Source organism: Thalia democratica, chromosome 2, assembly GCF_965202585.1.
Source record: "Thalia democratica chromosome 2, ktThaDemo2.hap1.1, whole genome shotgun sequence".
In the NCBI taxonomy this organism is placed as follows: domain Eukaryota; kingdom Metazoa; phylum Chordata; class Thaliacea; order Salpida; family Salpidae; genus Thalia; species Thalia democratica.
The window spans coordinates 15,380,870-15,398,893 of NC_139166.1; the positions used below are offsets into that span (position 1 = coordinate 15,380,870).

The 18,024-nt window shown below is 24.7% G+C and overlaps 1 protein-coding gene across 1 annotated transcript; it reads right to left on the reverse strand.

Moving 5' to 3' along the window:
* Positions 1-3,690: 3,690 nt before the first annotated feature.
* Positions 3,691-14,975, reverse strand: LOC145850079 (uncharacterized). Its single transcript, XM_082955225.1, has 9 exons — positions 14,924-14,975; positions 10,232-10,457; positions 9,070-9,179; positions 8,459-8,533; positions 6,213-6,409; positions 5,087-5,145; positions 4,831-4,916; positions 4,087-4,521; positions 3,691-3,816 (listed from the first exon to the last, which is right to left on the reverse strand). The coding sequence occupies exons 1-8, from the start codon at positions 14,967-14,969 to the stop codon at positions 4,091-4,093; spliced, it is 1,230 nt and encodes a 409-aa protein (XP_082811351.1). The 5' UTR covers positions 14,970-14,975; the 3' UTR covers positions 3,691-3,816; positions 4,087-4,090.
* Positions 14,976-18,024: the final 3,049 nt, after the last annotated feature.

The window sequence follows — 18,024 nt, forward strand, 5'->3', positions numbered from 1 at the left end:
GAATTTTGTTCATTCAAAGACTATATATTCATAAAACTACATAGTTAAACAATAATTTATGTGAAAACTAAACGGTACATAAGTTTACCTGTATTTATAGTTTTACTGTAGAGCTTTGATTTAATTTAGAATTAGATCCTAGAAAGTATGAGAAAATTAAAATCTTTATACATCTACAATTTTTAGTTATTATAAATATTTATTTTTAGTTTTCTTATTATACATATTTTATTTACATTAAATATTCCATATATTCATATAAACCAATCTTTTAAAAAAAGGTTTTTAAATATCATTCCTTTACTAAAATATTTTTTTAATGTTTATATTTAATAGTTTGACAAGTTACTTCACAAGAACGAGATGTAGAACTTCTTTCTAACTTAAGCTAGTAAAAACTTAAGAAAAAGTTTTACATATTTCTGTTTCTATATATGTAAAATTTAGTGCCCTAATATGTACGAATTGTTTTATACATACTTACTACAGTATTAGAGGTTGGTGGCAAAAAAAGACTAATTTGAATGTCTAAGACTTCTTTTAATTTTATTTCTTTTTAAACCTAAGGTTGTATATTATCAAAACTTATTCAAAACAAATGTAGTTTATTTGAAGTGTAAAACAAATACTACGTTATTAGTAAATAAAAAATTAAAAAATGTTGGCTCAAAATTTGTTTAAAACATCTATTCTTATTTTTGTTCGAGGCTAAAAACTTTTTTTTTGGATAAATAAGAGATCTTAACAAGCTACTACAACAGTCCTAATTTCATACTTATTATTATCTAATATTAATTTCTACTCTTACCAATAACTTTTTGTTATTTTCAAAGTAAATAAACAAGTAAAAGTATAAATTTTATAGTGCTTGAAAACTATAAGCTTGTGTGGATAGAATAAAACACTAAAAGTTAATTATGTCCAAACAAAATATTTACTATCAACACAATGTATAAAGACAAAGTATGTCAAATAAAGATGTACATTTCTGTTAAATGTGAAAAGAACAGCTGAAAAAAAAGTTTCAAAACTTTAAACATAAAAAAGTTTAATTTTGAAAATTTTAAGATGTATTTTAGTAGGAGTAACAAATTTTCAGAACTTCTGGTTTCTCAGAAATTCTTCCTAGCTTTTGAAAGTACATCTTTTTTTATCATCTATATGAGTAAGTTAATCTTAAGTTAAAAGAGGAAGTTTTTGATAGATTTAAACTAATTAACCACAGTATTACTTTTATTTAATTTTTTCATTGTATTGCAAAATAATTTTGAATCAATCTTTTCAAAGTTCTTCTCATATATTTGTTCAAAAACCTATATGTTGATACATAACATAAACAGCCATACAGTCTAGTAACAATTTGTTGTTAACTTCTAATTTATTATTTATAAACCTATTTATTGAAATATTATTTTAAACTTGCAACAGCTAATATAAAGTTAATAAAAAAGAAAACAATAACTAAGTGCAAGAAATTTTTCATAATAAAGTGTAAACAATTAAAATATGATACAACTTAATATTTCAGATTTTTCACAAAACTTCAAGTGATTCCAGGTTGTTTAAAAGTTTTCTAAATTCCAGGTTTTCTTCCCTAAGTTGTCAAATTAAAGGATTTAATTTAAAATAAAAAAGTAACTTTAGAAAGTACTGAACTCAGCTAACAACTTTTATACCTAAACAAATGTTTAAGAAGCTAAATTAAATTGATAGTTATACAAGGAATTGTAAAAAACTGTCCAGCAAATCCATCATAACAAAAAAATAGAGGATTTAAAGTTTGTTCATTTTTGAGCTTATACAAAATTATTTACAAAAAAAGTATCAAAGCTATAGTCACATAAAATAACTTCAAGAATGACATTATTAATATAAACATAACTACCTTTTCAAGAATTCGAATTTTTGAAAAAAGTAAAAATAAAGTTGGTTTTTAAAATAGTATTTTCATAGACTAACATATATCTAATGTATATTACAGCTAATTTTTCTATTAATAAAAAAAAAAATACGTAGTATGAACTAATTTAGGAAATAATGTCTAAAAAAGTTAGTCTGAAACAAAGAAATTATTTTACTTTTTAAAAGATATATATGACTAAAAAGTCCGGAATATATTGATTTCATTTTATGGTTAAACGAAGAAAATTTGTTTGTTTCAATTTGTGGATTATTCTATTGTACTTTTGATTAAATATTTAAAGCTGCTGTTTTAATTTAATTGTTTATAACTTACTAGATTTTAAAATTAAGCCAAACTTACTATTCAATTACATTTTTATTTTGAAAAACTAAATTAATTAAGATTCGAAATTAAGAATAAACACAAGAGGAATTAATATTTTTAAAGTTGCTGCCAAAAAATTAACTAGTATAGTTTCTTCTTATAGTTGGTTGTTATGTTGCTAGACCAAAACATTATACTGCTTTTTATAAATTTAGTTAAGTTTACCGTGTTAGCATATCACTTTAATACTTTAGACGTATCTACGTTTAAAAAGTAAAAATCCTGGTACACTTGGACTGTCGTAAAAAATATAATCTTTCATAAATTCAAATTTTTTGTTAAAAAAAATTTTATGATTTAGTAAAATATACTTTTAGAATAAGAATTACTTTTTGTTTTCTAAACCTTAAAGTATTTATCAATTAGGTAAAATTATATTTTAATAATAAAATAAGCTAATTATATATGAAACTATTAACAAGTATATCGAACAAGTAAAATTATAACTACTAACACATTACATTTAGACAAAAATATACAATAAAAAATGTACAACTCTGAGAAATTGGAAACAAATGAAAATATACCAAAAGATGAAAAAATACTTTCGAAAATTAAATGACAAAAAACTGTTTTATACACTGTAAGAGGTATTTAAGCAGAAAACATTATAAAAAGCAACTTTAGATTTTATAAAAAGCAGCTACAAGTTAAAATATAACGACATTATATAACAAGCTGGAATACAATTGTCATTTTAAGAGGAATTGTAAAAGGTTAGTCAGATAAATTATCATGATAAAAAACTTATGATTTAAACTTGGTCATAATCAAGCTTGAAAAATGATTTACCGAAAAATTAAAAAAAATATAAAAGCAAAGATATCAATTATAAAATGACAAGACAATAAAAAAAAACTAAATGACGCAAAAACTAAACATCACCTACCTACTTGTTTTTAGTTAATTTATGTTTATATCACAACAACCCTAGTTAAAACTAATTATTATAAACAAACAAATGTACATTCTATTATACTGTTAAAAAATCTAAGCTTTATTTTAACTTTTAACTTGAAACTTTATGTTATAAATTAGTTCAATATTTAGGCAGTTTGTTTTTCGTAAGTTTCCTTTCTAAATATTGATTCAAAAAATTCATGAAAACAGAAAGCTTAAAGTTTTATCAAATACAATTTGTGTCTAGAAAAAGTTAAATGTATTAAGATTCTAAAACACTTTTAATATTAAAAGTTACATTATAGTTTTTAAAAACAATTAAAGAAATAAATTCTCTGTTTAACATTAAAAACATTTTAAACTTAATAACAATCTATATACAATACATGTAGCAACATTTATATCTATGGAAAGTCGAAATTTGGCAAATTTTACAAAATCAAGCAAGCCTTTTAAGAAAAATCTAAATATAATCACTAATTCCAAGAAGGATTAAAATCGTCAGGTAGTTTTACAGGTGATTGAAATAATTAGCAGGTCTCGGATTTAGAACTACGTGTCATCGTTTAAATACCTTCATTTCAATAAACAACTGTTGATGATCAGGATGATTTTTTTGTTTTAAAAGTCTGAAAAATATTGAGAAAACGAAATTAGTATTGTATACCAATAGTAGGTAACTGAATAGTAAGTGTAGATAGTTATTGACTGTCAAATATTTTTTCTCGTATAAACTTTTTATATTATCTCACTGAAACAGAGTGATTAGTTTTGAATTGAAACTTTTAAATACATAAGGCTTTCAGACTTACTAACAGAATCTAAAATATAAGAAAATAAATTATTTCTTAACTTCAAACTTAAAACAACAACATATTATTTGATTCAACTTAAAAAACCTTATCACATTCCATCAGAGGATTTAGCTGCGTTTCTTGATATATCATCGTTAGAGTTTTCCCTCTGTATTGGAGCTGCGACAATCACGGGCGGTTTCAAATCTGGGAAACCCCCGAAAAGATCAATGTCATTATTGGAGGGATTGTTAGAAGTTTGTTGATTGTTAGGGGATTTTTCATTGTTAGAAGAGACAACCATGCTCGGGAGGGAATTATCGGAAAAGCCCAAATTGGGGAACATGACATCATTGTTACGTTTCATGACGTCATTGCGCATTTGTGAGGTCACGACCATGCTCGGCGGTGAGTTGATGGAAAATCCCAGTTGGGAGATCGGAATGTCGCTGATGTTTGTTACGTCATAGTTGTTTGTGTCGTTGTTGTTGTTTATGATTTCATTTGGATGTACAGCTTGAATATGACGTCTGAGACTTCCTGTTTATTAATTTTTAGTAGAACTTTATTATTTTATTATACTAAGTTCAGTATAATTAGTTTCAATGTTAATTAGCTCTTAAAAACTTTGTTACACTAATTTAGTAAACCAAACATAATTTGATATGACATAATGTAAAATCTGGCTGAGTAAACCCCCTTTGCATAATGAGTGCAAAGGTACTATAATAAATAAAATATAATAAGCAAAATATTTTAAATTATTAACTTTATATAAATACCCTTCCACAGTACAAGTATAGGGTTTTTTATAATATAAATGAATCTAACTTTAAAATATTAAATAACCTGATTGAGTGAATCCCCTTCCACAGTGGGTGCAAACATAGGGTTTTTCCCCAGAATGAATACGATAATGTTCGTCAAATCGCCTCCTGGTATTAAGTAACATTAAATAGGATTAAGTATATATTTAATAATGAAGATTATTGTTTATTTTAATTTTATTTTACAGTTTATACATGTGAATATGAAATACTATAATTATCTTTTGTAGTGTAACTTTTGTATATCACTTAATTTATTTATATACAAAACTATTTACTTAGTTGGAAATTTCTTGTGACAGATGTTACAAGTGAATGCTCGTGATGAATCGTGAACCTGTTGAAATTAGTGTTTGTATTTTGTTTTATTTTGTTGTATTTAACTTCAAAAGTATCAAACTTGAAGGAGTAGATACAGTCATATGTTAATTTAAGAAGATAGATTAACTGTAATAAAATTAATAACTTTTATCTAACATTGAAAAATGTTGCTATGAAAAATGTACCTAGTTAAAAAGAGGACAATGGTATACTTAATCAATGTCGAACTTATGTCATTTGACTTAACTGTTAGGTATTAAACGAAGTACTACTAAAATAAAAACACTCATACAAAATATGATAACACTTATAACTTTTAGTTCATTTCAATAAGTAATGTTCTACTGACTTTAATATTTATACTTTATACAGAAGCTACAAAGAATTTTTGAATTTGTAGCTGTGTTCTTCTTTTTTATTTATTGTGTTATTAAAACACTCAAACATTAAGATACGAGATAGCTTTAACAAAATTACTAGTACAATTTAGGTTTTCAAACTAAGCTGTTTACATAGAAATAGTCTCACAGTCTAAAAACCAACCTAACTTAAGTCAACTTTTAATAAACTGCTTTATAATACTTCGGCAAATCAAAGCAGAATGTTTATTGGTAAAAATTCATCACATAAAATATTAAATTAAGTATTTCTCAAAGTTTACACCTTGAAATTTGTACTCTGTTCATAAAATTTGACGAGTAGTAAATAAAATTATTTTGTATTTATTAAGTTAAAAATGCTACATATGCATAGTTGTCAACAATTTTTATTTTACAATTTAAAAAAAAAAATCAGTAGTGAACAGATTTTCTTTTAAGTGGTGAACAACAATATACTGAACATAATATAATATATAATTTTATGTTTACATATTTTTTCAGTAAATTACTCCACGTACCTTTTGAAAAGTTTAGTGAAACATACTTAAACTTAATAAGCAAAACATGAAAAATCAACATCAAACTAGCATCATTTACTGAGTAAATCTGCAAAACAACTATTAAACTATGAATATAAGCATCACAAACAAAATAAGTTTTTGAGCTTGTAAAACTAAATATTATACAAACAGTATCAACTAACCCTCATATGCTGAGTGAGACTGCCCTTTTTGGTGTAACTCCTGTCACACATAAGACACTGAAACTGCTTGACACCGTCTGAAGAAGTTCTCAATTCACCGGTGTTCAGATCAGAAGACTGTATATCAAACGGGCTGGTTTGGTCAAGCGGTTGAGTTGTTTCGTCTTGAGATGAAGTTCTTTCAACGTTTTCTGGTGCTGAAATTAATATCATGTTGTGATCAATCAGTTTGTTTAATGTAAATTTAACTACTAAATATTAATATTATGTTGTAATTAAATAGTTTATTGTCAAAAGTTTGACCAAACCATTGAACGTTAGACTACTTGTTAAAAGATACAAACATAATTTTATCAATTGTGACCATGAAAGATTAAGAATCTTTTTAGAAAAAATATTTCAATATTGTTGCTGATTAAGTTTGTAAATCTAAGAGTTTTTTTTAAAGGTTAAAGAAGAACACAAAAACTAAATTAAGAAAACACAAGTACAAAACTATTTCAATGTATAAAACATCTTATTGGTGATATAAGTTTATAGATGCACTTATTTCCCTGTACATTAAAACTTTAATCAAGTAATCTTGTTTTTTAAATATTTACTAAACTTCTAAACATTTTGATAAATACTTTGTCAAAGCTAAAATCTTATCATAGATTAGTAGCTAACTAAAGAAAGTAACATTATATATGTTAAACATTAGTCCTTACCTTAGTATAAAGGTGTATATATATTAGGGTGCTTATTTTTACAGCTTATTTATACATTTCGGAAATATCATTATAAAAAGATCTGTACAAAATTTTAGATAAGAAACTTTCACCTTGACACCAACTAATTTTCTAAAAACCACCCTAATGCAAAATTTATGGGATCCAAAAATTGCGACCTTGGAGTTTAAAGCTTAATGTTTTTTTACATGTGGCTAATTGCCACCAAAACACACTGTAAACAGTTTAAAACGATTTTAAGAAAAGTTTAAGGTGGAATTTCGTGATTTTATGTACTTTTTTTCATTTATTAAATTTCCAGCTTTTTTTTCTAAAAATAAGAAATTCCACCATAAAACTTATTTTAAATCGTTTTAAATTGTTTACAATTTGTTTGTGTGAAAATCAGCTACATGTAAAAAAAAATTAAGCTTAAAAATTCAAGGTCGTAATTTCGTATCCCATACATTTTGCATTAGGGTGGTTTTTGGAAAACTTGTTGGTGCCAAGGTTTCTTCAGATCATCTAAAATTTTGTACAGAGTTATTTTTATGAAATTTCTGAAACAAATATTATTTTCCAACTGCAAAATCAAAAGTAGCTGTAAAAATGTATGTTACTACAAGTAATAAACCAGTGTTGAATACTTTGTGATATATACACATTAAGTAATCGTCTAATCGGACTGAACATTAGGGTGTTTATATTAAAGGTGACCTTTGAGTTTTCAGCTAAAAGCTTTTTACAATTGGCAATACCACAAAAAAAACTGTGCAAATTTTTTGATGATTTAAAAAAAGTTTCACCTTAGCGGAAATCAATTTTCTGAAAACCATCTGAATGCAAACTGTATGGGACCTAAAAATATACGACCTTAGAATTTTAAGCTGAACCAGTTATCACATATGGCCATTACCACATAAACACATGTGCACAATTTAAGATGATTTAAAGAAAGTTTTATGCTGGCATTTCTTGATTTAAAAAAAAACCTATGGAAATTTAAGAAAACTTTTAAAAAGTGATAAAAGTTACATATCATCAAGAACTGCCTCCATAAAACTTTCTTTAAACCGTCTTATATTGTTCACATTGTGTTAATTGGCCACATGTAAAACTCAAAGGTCGCATTTTTTTGGTCCCATACAGTTTGCATTAGGTGGTTTTTAGAAAATTGAATTCCGCCAAGGTGAAAGCTTCTTCAAAACATCTTAAATTTTGCACATATTTTTTTTTGTGGTACTTGTAAAAATTAAAAAAAAAATCTATCTTAAAACTCTAATGTCAAAGGTATTTATAAGCTCCTTACTATTCATATACCGCAGAAAATTTACTTGTGAGTAGTAGTGATTACAAAGTTAATGTAGAATATAAAGAATATAAACTATATGTACTTGTTTTTATCAAATACCCTGTGAAAAAGATTTTTATTTATGGATGTAGTTTTTTTTTTTGTTCTATATTTAATAAAACTAAGTGATTTCCATAAAAACTTAATAAAATAAATACACATATAAAAAAATCTCAGCAACTTACTTTTCTCTTGAGTTTCATAGTTTATTTTAGTTTCAATTTCATTGTTGCTAGTTTCTGCACTTTCTTTTTCTACAACTTTAAGTTGAAAATTTATAAACATGTGCTGCTTATTTCAGTTTTTTGAGTTTTTTCATGCAACAACCGTGTTTTAGTAACTTCAAAATAAAACTTTGTTGAAAAATGAAATGCAATAAAAAAGTAGTAGGGTTGTCATTTTCTCAAGAAATAAAATATCTGGTTTTATATGGGTAAGTATGTTTTAAATAAAACTTATCATAAGTATGTTTATAAAAAAATTTATTTCTATTATTATTTGAACCTACAATTTTTTAAATAATAAGTAATCAAAGAATTTAAACATATTTTAATGGAAAAACTTAAACTTCCAACTGTTATTAATTATCAAATAAACTTTAAGTTTGTCTTAACATAATCACAAACTATATTAAAAAACTTAAATCACTAATCTTTTGAAAAGTCGAAGCCCTGTGGAGCAAAACTTTAGATTTCTTACAATTAGATAACAAAAACGTACTAATTTAAAATATTCAAAACTTTTTATTGTTAAATTACTTATAATTTAACGGTTTATGAAGTACAATTATAAGCACCTTTGCTATTAGCTCCATTATTGCTCATGTTACATTCGGGAGCTTCTCTCTTCTTTTGTATTTGTTGCGGTACAAAAGATGAACTCTTCTTGATAGTTTCGTAAATCGTGCTGTTTAAAACTTAATTTCAAATACTTGAATATATTAAGAATAAGAATTTTATATATTTTGAGTTTTTTAATTAAGTTATATATAAACACGTGCTTAATAAAAAAAGTCACTTAAAAATATATTTGGCAAATAATAAACTACATATAGTTAGTTTTAATCATTGTTTATAAAGCACAAAGGTGCAAATATACTTTACAATACAAACCAATTATTAAGAGGAAAAAAAGTAATATCAAATGTTTAATAACTTGAACTTTTTTGTATAGTTTTGACAAAGCTACAGGTTGCTTTTCACAGATTTTTAATAAGCAAAAGAGTTTGTGAGATACAGCTGATTAAAGTTGGAGAGTACAACAGGTCCTTTAGGAGCAAACTAAAAGGCTAAAGAAGACTATACTACTAAAAATCTATCACATCCTAAATGTTCTGAGATAATTACCTCAAATTTTTAGGAAATGTACCGAGCAATATTTAGAAATTGTGTAATAAATTCTTAAAAAAATAAAAAATTTATTACAAAAAAAACAAAAAAATAAGTTTTTTTGTTATTTTTGTCTTTTTTTTAATTTGTTACAACAGAATTTCTAAATAGTGCAAGCAATATTTCCTTAAAAATTGAGCTATCTGACTCAAAAACATAAGAAGAGTTAGTTTCTGTACAAACTAGCTTTTAAAATGAAAGAAAAAAAAAACAAATACAATAATCAAATACTGAAAGATATTTTTTCAGTTGGACATATATTTTAAATGAAAATTTTTTAACTATTAATAGTGTAAAAAACTTTTTTTTTTCAAAAGAAACCTTTACTTAAAACAATTAGAAAAGAAAACAAGCTTGATATCTTTCTCTACTTGCATATTTACTTCATATCAAAAACAAACTTATTTTAAGTTGTACTAAAGATCAAGTAATAAAAACTTTATTTTTATTTAGTGGCAACTAACAATACCTGATTAGGAGATGCAAAACAAGATAAACTGCCTTAAGTTAAAGATCATGAAGTAAATTCACTACTTTTTTTACAAGTACAAAACAAAAAAAAAAACAAACTTTATATCTTTCTCAAGCTGCATATTCCTTTCCTTCAAAACCACATTCTCCTTCATAACACAACTCATTTTGTTTGCCAGATCATCGTTGTTCTTCTCTAACAGCTGGTTTGATCTCTGCAGTTTGTTGATCACCTCTTTCAATCCTCCCATAAGTATGTCTGCTTGGTTGTTGAGAAATTTGTTTGACAGGTTTGAAAGCGTCTTTTGCCAAACTGAAGGCATTCCTGTAAGAAAATTCTTGTTTTACCAAAAATTTCATGAAAAACCAATCATATGTAAGCAATATTATTTTAAAAGTAGTATGTATATTGTACAGTGATATAATAGTTACGAAAATGTCTTTTGCCATCCTTTTTTTATTTCTTTTTTTTTGTTTTTAAAAACTAGTTTCCACTATCTATGTTTACACTTGAAACCGTTTTATAAATTAATCATAAAAAAGTTCAGATTAAAAAGAGCCATACTAAAGTCATACTTGTGTGTTGAAATGTACTCATAGTGGCCAAAAATTAACTTTAAACTAAAAATTATGTTGAATTTAGCATATAACAAATATATTGCAAAATAATCCTTATTTTGATTCATAATTAAATTAAATAGGTGCACGACTATTCAAATTCGGACAGTTCAAACTCTTTAAAAAAAAGTTGGAAGGGCCAAAATTAAAAAAGTAATGTATATTTGTCAAACATAAAAATATATATGCAGGTTCTTTTAATATCTACAAGCCTTTTTTTTTTCTTTTTGCAAAACATTAATTATTTTTTGATATATGGCTTAAATAAAGTAAAATACATAGTTATTTTTAGTAAATTTAAAATATCTTTAAAAATAATTGAAATTTAACAAAAAATAAAAAGTGGCTTGTTGATATATAAAGATCTACATACATATTTTTATTTTTTTCAAATTTATTTTACTCTTTAGATATAGTCCAACAAATATCTTTTTAAGAATTTGAATTGTCGGAATTTGAATTGTAGGAATTTGAATTGTCATGTAACCAAATTAAATTTAACAGTTATAGTTTATATTAACAATAAATTTTTCAAATTTATTATACAACTGAGTCAAACAAGTAAACAATAGGTTTAGAATGTTAAAAAATGTGCTTGCCATACTAAATCATTCCAGTGTACTAATGCTGAGATTTCATGACATTAAAAAATGCTCAACAAGTTAAATGCACTACTTATTTTTGTGACTACAGAGCCTATAAATTAAATCAAGCAAAATTTTTGTTCATCGTTATTGTAATTGTTTACTGATGACATTTTTTGTTGCTAATGCACTTTGTAAATTGCAAAAGCTGCAACCCGTTTGAGTTAAAATTTTGCTGACTTTTATATTAACAGTTAGCATATTTGATCAATATATGACATTAAATAAATAAAAACGTTTACAGTGTAATATGGGGTGACCACTAAATTTTGAGAAATTTCTTCCATGTTTTTGAAAGTACACGTTTTTGGGTCTATTTTTAGTTTTAAAGTAAGTTAAAGCATATGTGATTTAAATCACAATTTAGTCTTATTTTACTGAGTTTAAATAAGCTACAAGTCACTTTTTACAGACTTTAAAAATTCAAAATAACTTTTGAGATACTGCCGGAAGTCGGAGACTATAATAGGTTCCTTATGGGAGGCACAAGCTAAATAGTAAATAACTAGAAGTCACTAAAAATCTATCTCATTTTTGACAAAAAAAAACTGTTTTTTTCTGTTAATTTTTTTATAAAATATTTAATTTCTGATTTTTTTAAATTTTGTTCCGAAAGAACTTTCTAACTATTGCAAGGTTAATCTGTGAATAGCATCTTGTAGCTTATTTAAAACTCTATAAAATAAGATCGAATTGTATAAAAATGTATTTACCTCCCCCCTATGCCCTTTATAACTTTTAAGTAGTATAAGATCAATTAAAAAATATTCACATTGGGCCCAAATTGCGTTTAACTAGTAATTAGAAAATAATTTTCCTATAAAATAAATATTTTTAAATCTTAACAGATACTTATTTTAAATGTAGTCTAAGGTTTATTATTTACAAGAATTTTACAAATGAAAATAAAAAAAATCCTTATAGAACAAAAGTTATTGACCTTTAAATGGTAGCTCTTACAAAATGTTTTTCCTCTATGCATTTTTAAATATTATAAATATCTTTGTTTTGAAAAAAAATTTGTAAATTTAACGTATATTTTATTTCACTTTTAAACATATTGTAGATGTTTAGTAAATACTATAAAAAATTAATAATAATAAAGAACTCTTTCTACTAAAATTATTTAGTGAAAACTTAAAAAGTAGACTCAAAAATAAGTCCTTTTTCTGAAATTATTTCTTCTTAATAAAAAACTGGCACAAGTACAGCATATTTCATTAATGTTTTTTCAACTGACTAAATCTGAGGACTTTAAAAATATATTCATATATATGCTCTACCTGTTCAAGAAACTTGCTATTTTAAAAAATTACTAAAATATTGATAAAAATACAAGAACAAAATAACTTTTTGTTAGTATAATAAAATAAAAGTAAATTAAATTGTGTAGTTAATTTATTATACAATTCTTAAAATGTCTACCTAAACTCTGAAAAATATAATAAAGTAGTTTTTAAGGCCATGGGGGGGGGGGGGGGGGGGGGGGTAAACCATGTTTTTTTACAAGTTGATCTGATTTTATAGAGTTTTTTTAAGTTCCAAGATGCTTTTTATCATTTTAAAAAATTCAAATTATTTTTTGAGATATGACCAGTCAAAGTTTGGGCCGCATAATATGTTCCCTATGGGAAGGGAAAACTAAAACAGCAAAAAAAGACTATTTCATTTAAAATCTATCTCATCCAACATTTTTCAAGCAATCTTCTTCAAACTTTCACAGTCTAATCTTTATATAATAATAAAAAAATGTTACTTTGGAATTAAAAAAATTTTTGTAAAAATATATTTTCTATGAAAAAAAAACACTTTTTTTTTTAATTTTTGTGATAAAATTTTAATTTTATAAAATTACTTAAATTCTAAAGTAACGTTTTTTTCCTTTTATTATAAGGAACGTTTCCTGAAAATTTGAAGAAGATTGCTTGAAAAATGAAGGAGATAGATTTTTAGTGAATTTTAAAATTTCCAAGAAAATTGACCCCGAAAAACTTGCAGTCCATACATTTGTATTGGAAACTTTTTACAAAAAATAAAATATCTCTAAAGTTAAATAATATTTTTTAATTCTGTAAAAACTGGCTTGTAGTTTGTACTTAAAGCTTTCATATAAAAGCCAAAGTTAATTTTTGTAAAAAAAAAATGTTGTACCACCCCCCCTATGGCCTTAAATTATTTTTTATTGTTGATTTTCAAATTTTGAGCATATAAAAATTTCAACTAATCAAAAACCCTTCAAATTGCGTTTCAAATGCCATAACTTTTGTTACAGATGGAATTTTTTAGTTTTGTTTGAAGCACATGATGCGCTAGAATCTTAGCTTTCTACCTACAAATTTTGAAAGAGAAATTCTAATTTTATTTTTGTTATTTATAGTTATGGGCCCACTTAGATACTGTAAAGCTACTTTAAATGTGTTTTCATTTAAAATATTGATGATGATGAAAAACACTTTTACCTATATGTTAGATTATTGTGTCAAATCAAAATTTTACTACTTAACATTTAAGAATTGTTTAAAATTTCAGGTTTATTCAGATTTTTAAAAGTCTTTGTTCAAAATTCAAGGTTTTTTTTTAATTTTTGAATTCCAGGTTTTTCCAGGACACTAGGTTTTGTGGCCACCCTAGTAATAGTATTACACACATACATATACAATTTCACTGTTTTGTTTCTAAACTAACTTTTTAACAGAATTAAATTATGCTAAGACAAAAAAATCTAAAATCACAGTAACACTAATATAAATAACTTTTATGAAAACATTTAAGTGGTCATAGATAACTTGGAGTAAAAAATCAATAGATCATAAATATTTTGTATTAAAATTTTATTGGTCATAAAGTTTAATCAGTTCTAACCAAATCAAAAAAAAAACTTTTCAACAAGAATTTTATTTCAACTTGAAATATTTCAAACAAACAACTTTTATTTAACATGTAATTTAAAATGGCTAAAAAATTAGTTAATTAAATATTAAGAATTATTATTTCTTAAGTTTGAAAAACAAAATAATTTTTAATTTAACTAATCAAATATAACAAACAAATATGTTAGTTTAAAATAATATTAAATTATACCTAAAATAAGACTATATACAACTTAAACACTATAAAACATTCCTCTTCTAAATGATTTTAGTGTTTTCTAAGATACAAATCTATAATGTACTTTTGAAAGCGATATAATACTTTTAACAATGATAAATTGAGTATGTGTTTAAAAACTTCACAAATAAACAAATTAAAAAAAAGTTATAATCATTTTGAACTCATTAAATGTCCGACATATTTATGTTGAAAACTAATAAAAGTTTAAAAAATAATAACTATAAGTAAGTTGAAAATTTTTAAATATCAAAAAAATATAATTTAAAACTAAAAAGCAATCAATAATGTTTATCAAGTTAATACAACAATCATTAGAGCAAAAACTATTGTTGTTGGTAACATATATTATACCAATCATACAAATTTTACAAAATTTTATGTATTTAATTGATTATTTAATAAAAAAAAATTAAAAAACCTGTACTTGGATTGAAGTTGGTTTGCATGTCACTTGTCATTATCATACAAAATTTTCACAAAATCTGTGAAAATAACTTGAATGTAAAAAGTTTAACCATAATATTCAATGTTTAATCAATATAGGTTGTACTGAATTTATGTATATACATAAACTTCAAGAGTTACTACTTATTAGCTCAATAAATTTAAGGTTTAGAAAAAGTTATGGTGTATTATGATACAAATAAAAGTAAAGTTAATTGAACGGTGCCTGTTTTATTTATTTGTCTAAAGTTAATACAGTTACTTACCTTTTTTTAAATTTATTAGGGTTATTAAAAACTGTCATTGGGTCTTATGTGAAAGCTTTAAAGTATTAACAATAACTTTGTCTATACTGTACAAAAGATAACAGTTTATAAAGTATAAAAAAATGAATTAAGCGTTGAGATATGGTCATACTTGTGAAAAGTTTCCAATAGAGACATATGTACCACAATGCAATATTCTTTTGTCAGTTTTTGTGGAAAACTATAATCTTTCTAAAAGTTTATTCACCTAATACTTTTTGAGCTAACAGTTTTATTTCATTAAAAAAATTTTAAACTGAAGGTAGGTAACTTTTTTAGCCAGTGAAAAAAAAAATTGAGGCAGATCAGACTTGTTTAATAAAACTACTTTATTTGTATCAGAATTTGGTTTTTAAAAGGTGCAAAAAATTTATCATATACAAAAATTTTTTGTAATTACCTAGCATGATATTGCACCAATGTCAAACTGAAGTTATGTAATGTTCAATGTCTTTTCTTAACACAATTTAAGACTAAAAATGCAATGTTTTTTTTAATTTCATAAGTTCCAGGTTTTCTCATGCTATTTTAGCCTAAATTATCAAATTCTAGGTATATCCAAGATATAAGGTTTTTTGGCAACCCTAGGGGTTAGGGGTAGGGAGTACAGCACATTTTTTTGATCATATTGTAGTATTTAAATAAGTACATATGGTTCGGATGTGTTTTTGCTTAGTTAACAAGAATCTAAAGAAAAAAATTATAAATTATTAAAAAAAGTTGCTGCCTAAAAAACTGATTGTAACCCCAAAAATCACTTATTTTTTTATTTATCGACTTAAACAGTAATAAAATAACTTATACATGTCCTAGACTTATATTTTATATCTTAAATGAAAGCTTATAATTATAGGCATAAATTAAAGACATTTCTTTTGTTGTATTATGACGTCATTATTACGCTAAATATGCAAGTTTTGTCTATGAAAAACTTTTTTTAATACAAAAAGAAAATTCCTTTGCTGTTTTACTTTTAGCTTTTTGATTTAGAATATATAATGTGTCAAGTCAGCTAGGCAGAAAAGTATTACTGATGTAATGTCATTTCAATTGCATGTTTTTATATTAGAAAAAAAAAGTACGATTTTATAGACAAAATTTGCATAGTAAGTGTAATAATGACAACATAATACAACAAAAGCAGTTGAAGTGTCTTTAATTTATAAGCTTTCATTTAAGATATAAATTATAAGTCTAGGATATGTATAAGTGATTCTATTACTCCTTAAGTAAAAATCAAAAAATATGTAATTTTTAGGGGTGAATTAGTTTTTTGGGTGGCAAACAGTTTATTTTGAATTTTTTTTTTTTTTAGATTATCCTTAATGAAGCAAAAATACATCCCATTCAAATGTACTCATAAGTCAAGCAAATATCACCTTAGTACTCCTAGCAACCCTTTTCAAATTAAATTTATAGTAACTTAACTTAAAATAGGTTATAATTTTTTATTGTTTTTTTTATGGTAAAAAAACATCGGTCTCAAACTCTACCTCTTGCAACAATAAACGTTTTCTGGGGAAGTATAATTGAAGTATAATAAATGTATTGTGTATAATAATTATTTCCTATGCCCTTTTTATATTATTATGGAACTTTATATTGCATTTTTCGTGGTTGTTCTTGAATAAAGAGCAACAAGAAAAATGTAAACGTACATTGTTGTAAAAATTTAAATCTAGTGGGAGGAGACGGTGTGGTGCCCATGGTAGACTATGGTTTCCATAGTCAATATTGGCAGAAATGGGTATAAAAAAGAATGCACACCAATTTTTTCTTTTGAGTTAATTTAAATAATGGTACAATAAAAAAAAACAATTAATTAATAATATAATTGATTTTTTGTTGATCTTAAGTTTCTTTTTTATTGTTTTAATTAAAACTGCTCAAAAATAGTTATAAAATAAATGGTGTGAGGCTCAATGACCAAAAGGTTTTTCTCCACACCAATCCATTGATCATAATTGTGAGTGTTCACATTTTTCTTTCTTTCTTATTTATATTTAATCACTTTACATGTTAAATTGTTTAAAATTCCTGACTTTACCAGATTTTTTTTGAGCAAATTTTAAAATGCTAGGTTATTTCAGAATTTCTTGTTGAATGGCTACCTTTACATGGCCTTTTAAAATTACAAAAATCAATAAAGGGTTAACTAAGTAAATTTTGTATAACAAAGTTGCAAGTTGCAAAACAGTTTTGAAAGCAAAAGTTAGACAAAAAAAATTATTATGTAACCTATTATGTAAGGTTTATGTTCAAGGCAAGCAAGACAAACTTGTAATTAAAATGTAATTGCAGAATTTAATTTTTTACAAAATTCAATTAAAAATTACTTCATGATTTATTTATTAATATCGAAAATTCCCCTAGTAAGTTACTACGAATTGCTTAAAAAACGATAATCAAGTACATACATATTTTATATGAAACATATCAAGCAAATTTTGTAACTTACCTAGAATAAACGCCAAATTTAGTAAAATTAACCTTTCTGAACTCAACGCTTGTTTTTAAAATAAAATATATTTTTATTAAACACTTATGGCTATATTATGTCCTGGACAAGACTGAAGTATCCGTGATGTGCGACACAACAATTGGTAGGGTTTTTCGTGCACAAGATCCTAAAACCAAATTCTTTGAACGTTTCTTTGATTGTTGTTTGGAAATTTATAAATTTGTCTATAAAATTAACTTTATGCTCGTAAAATTTTAATCCAAAACTACTTTGCAATATAAAATTGCGTAGGTTTGTTTTATCGTAACT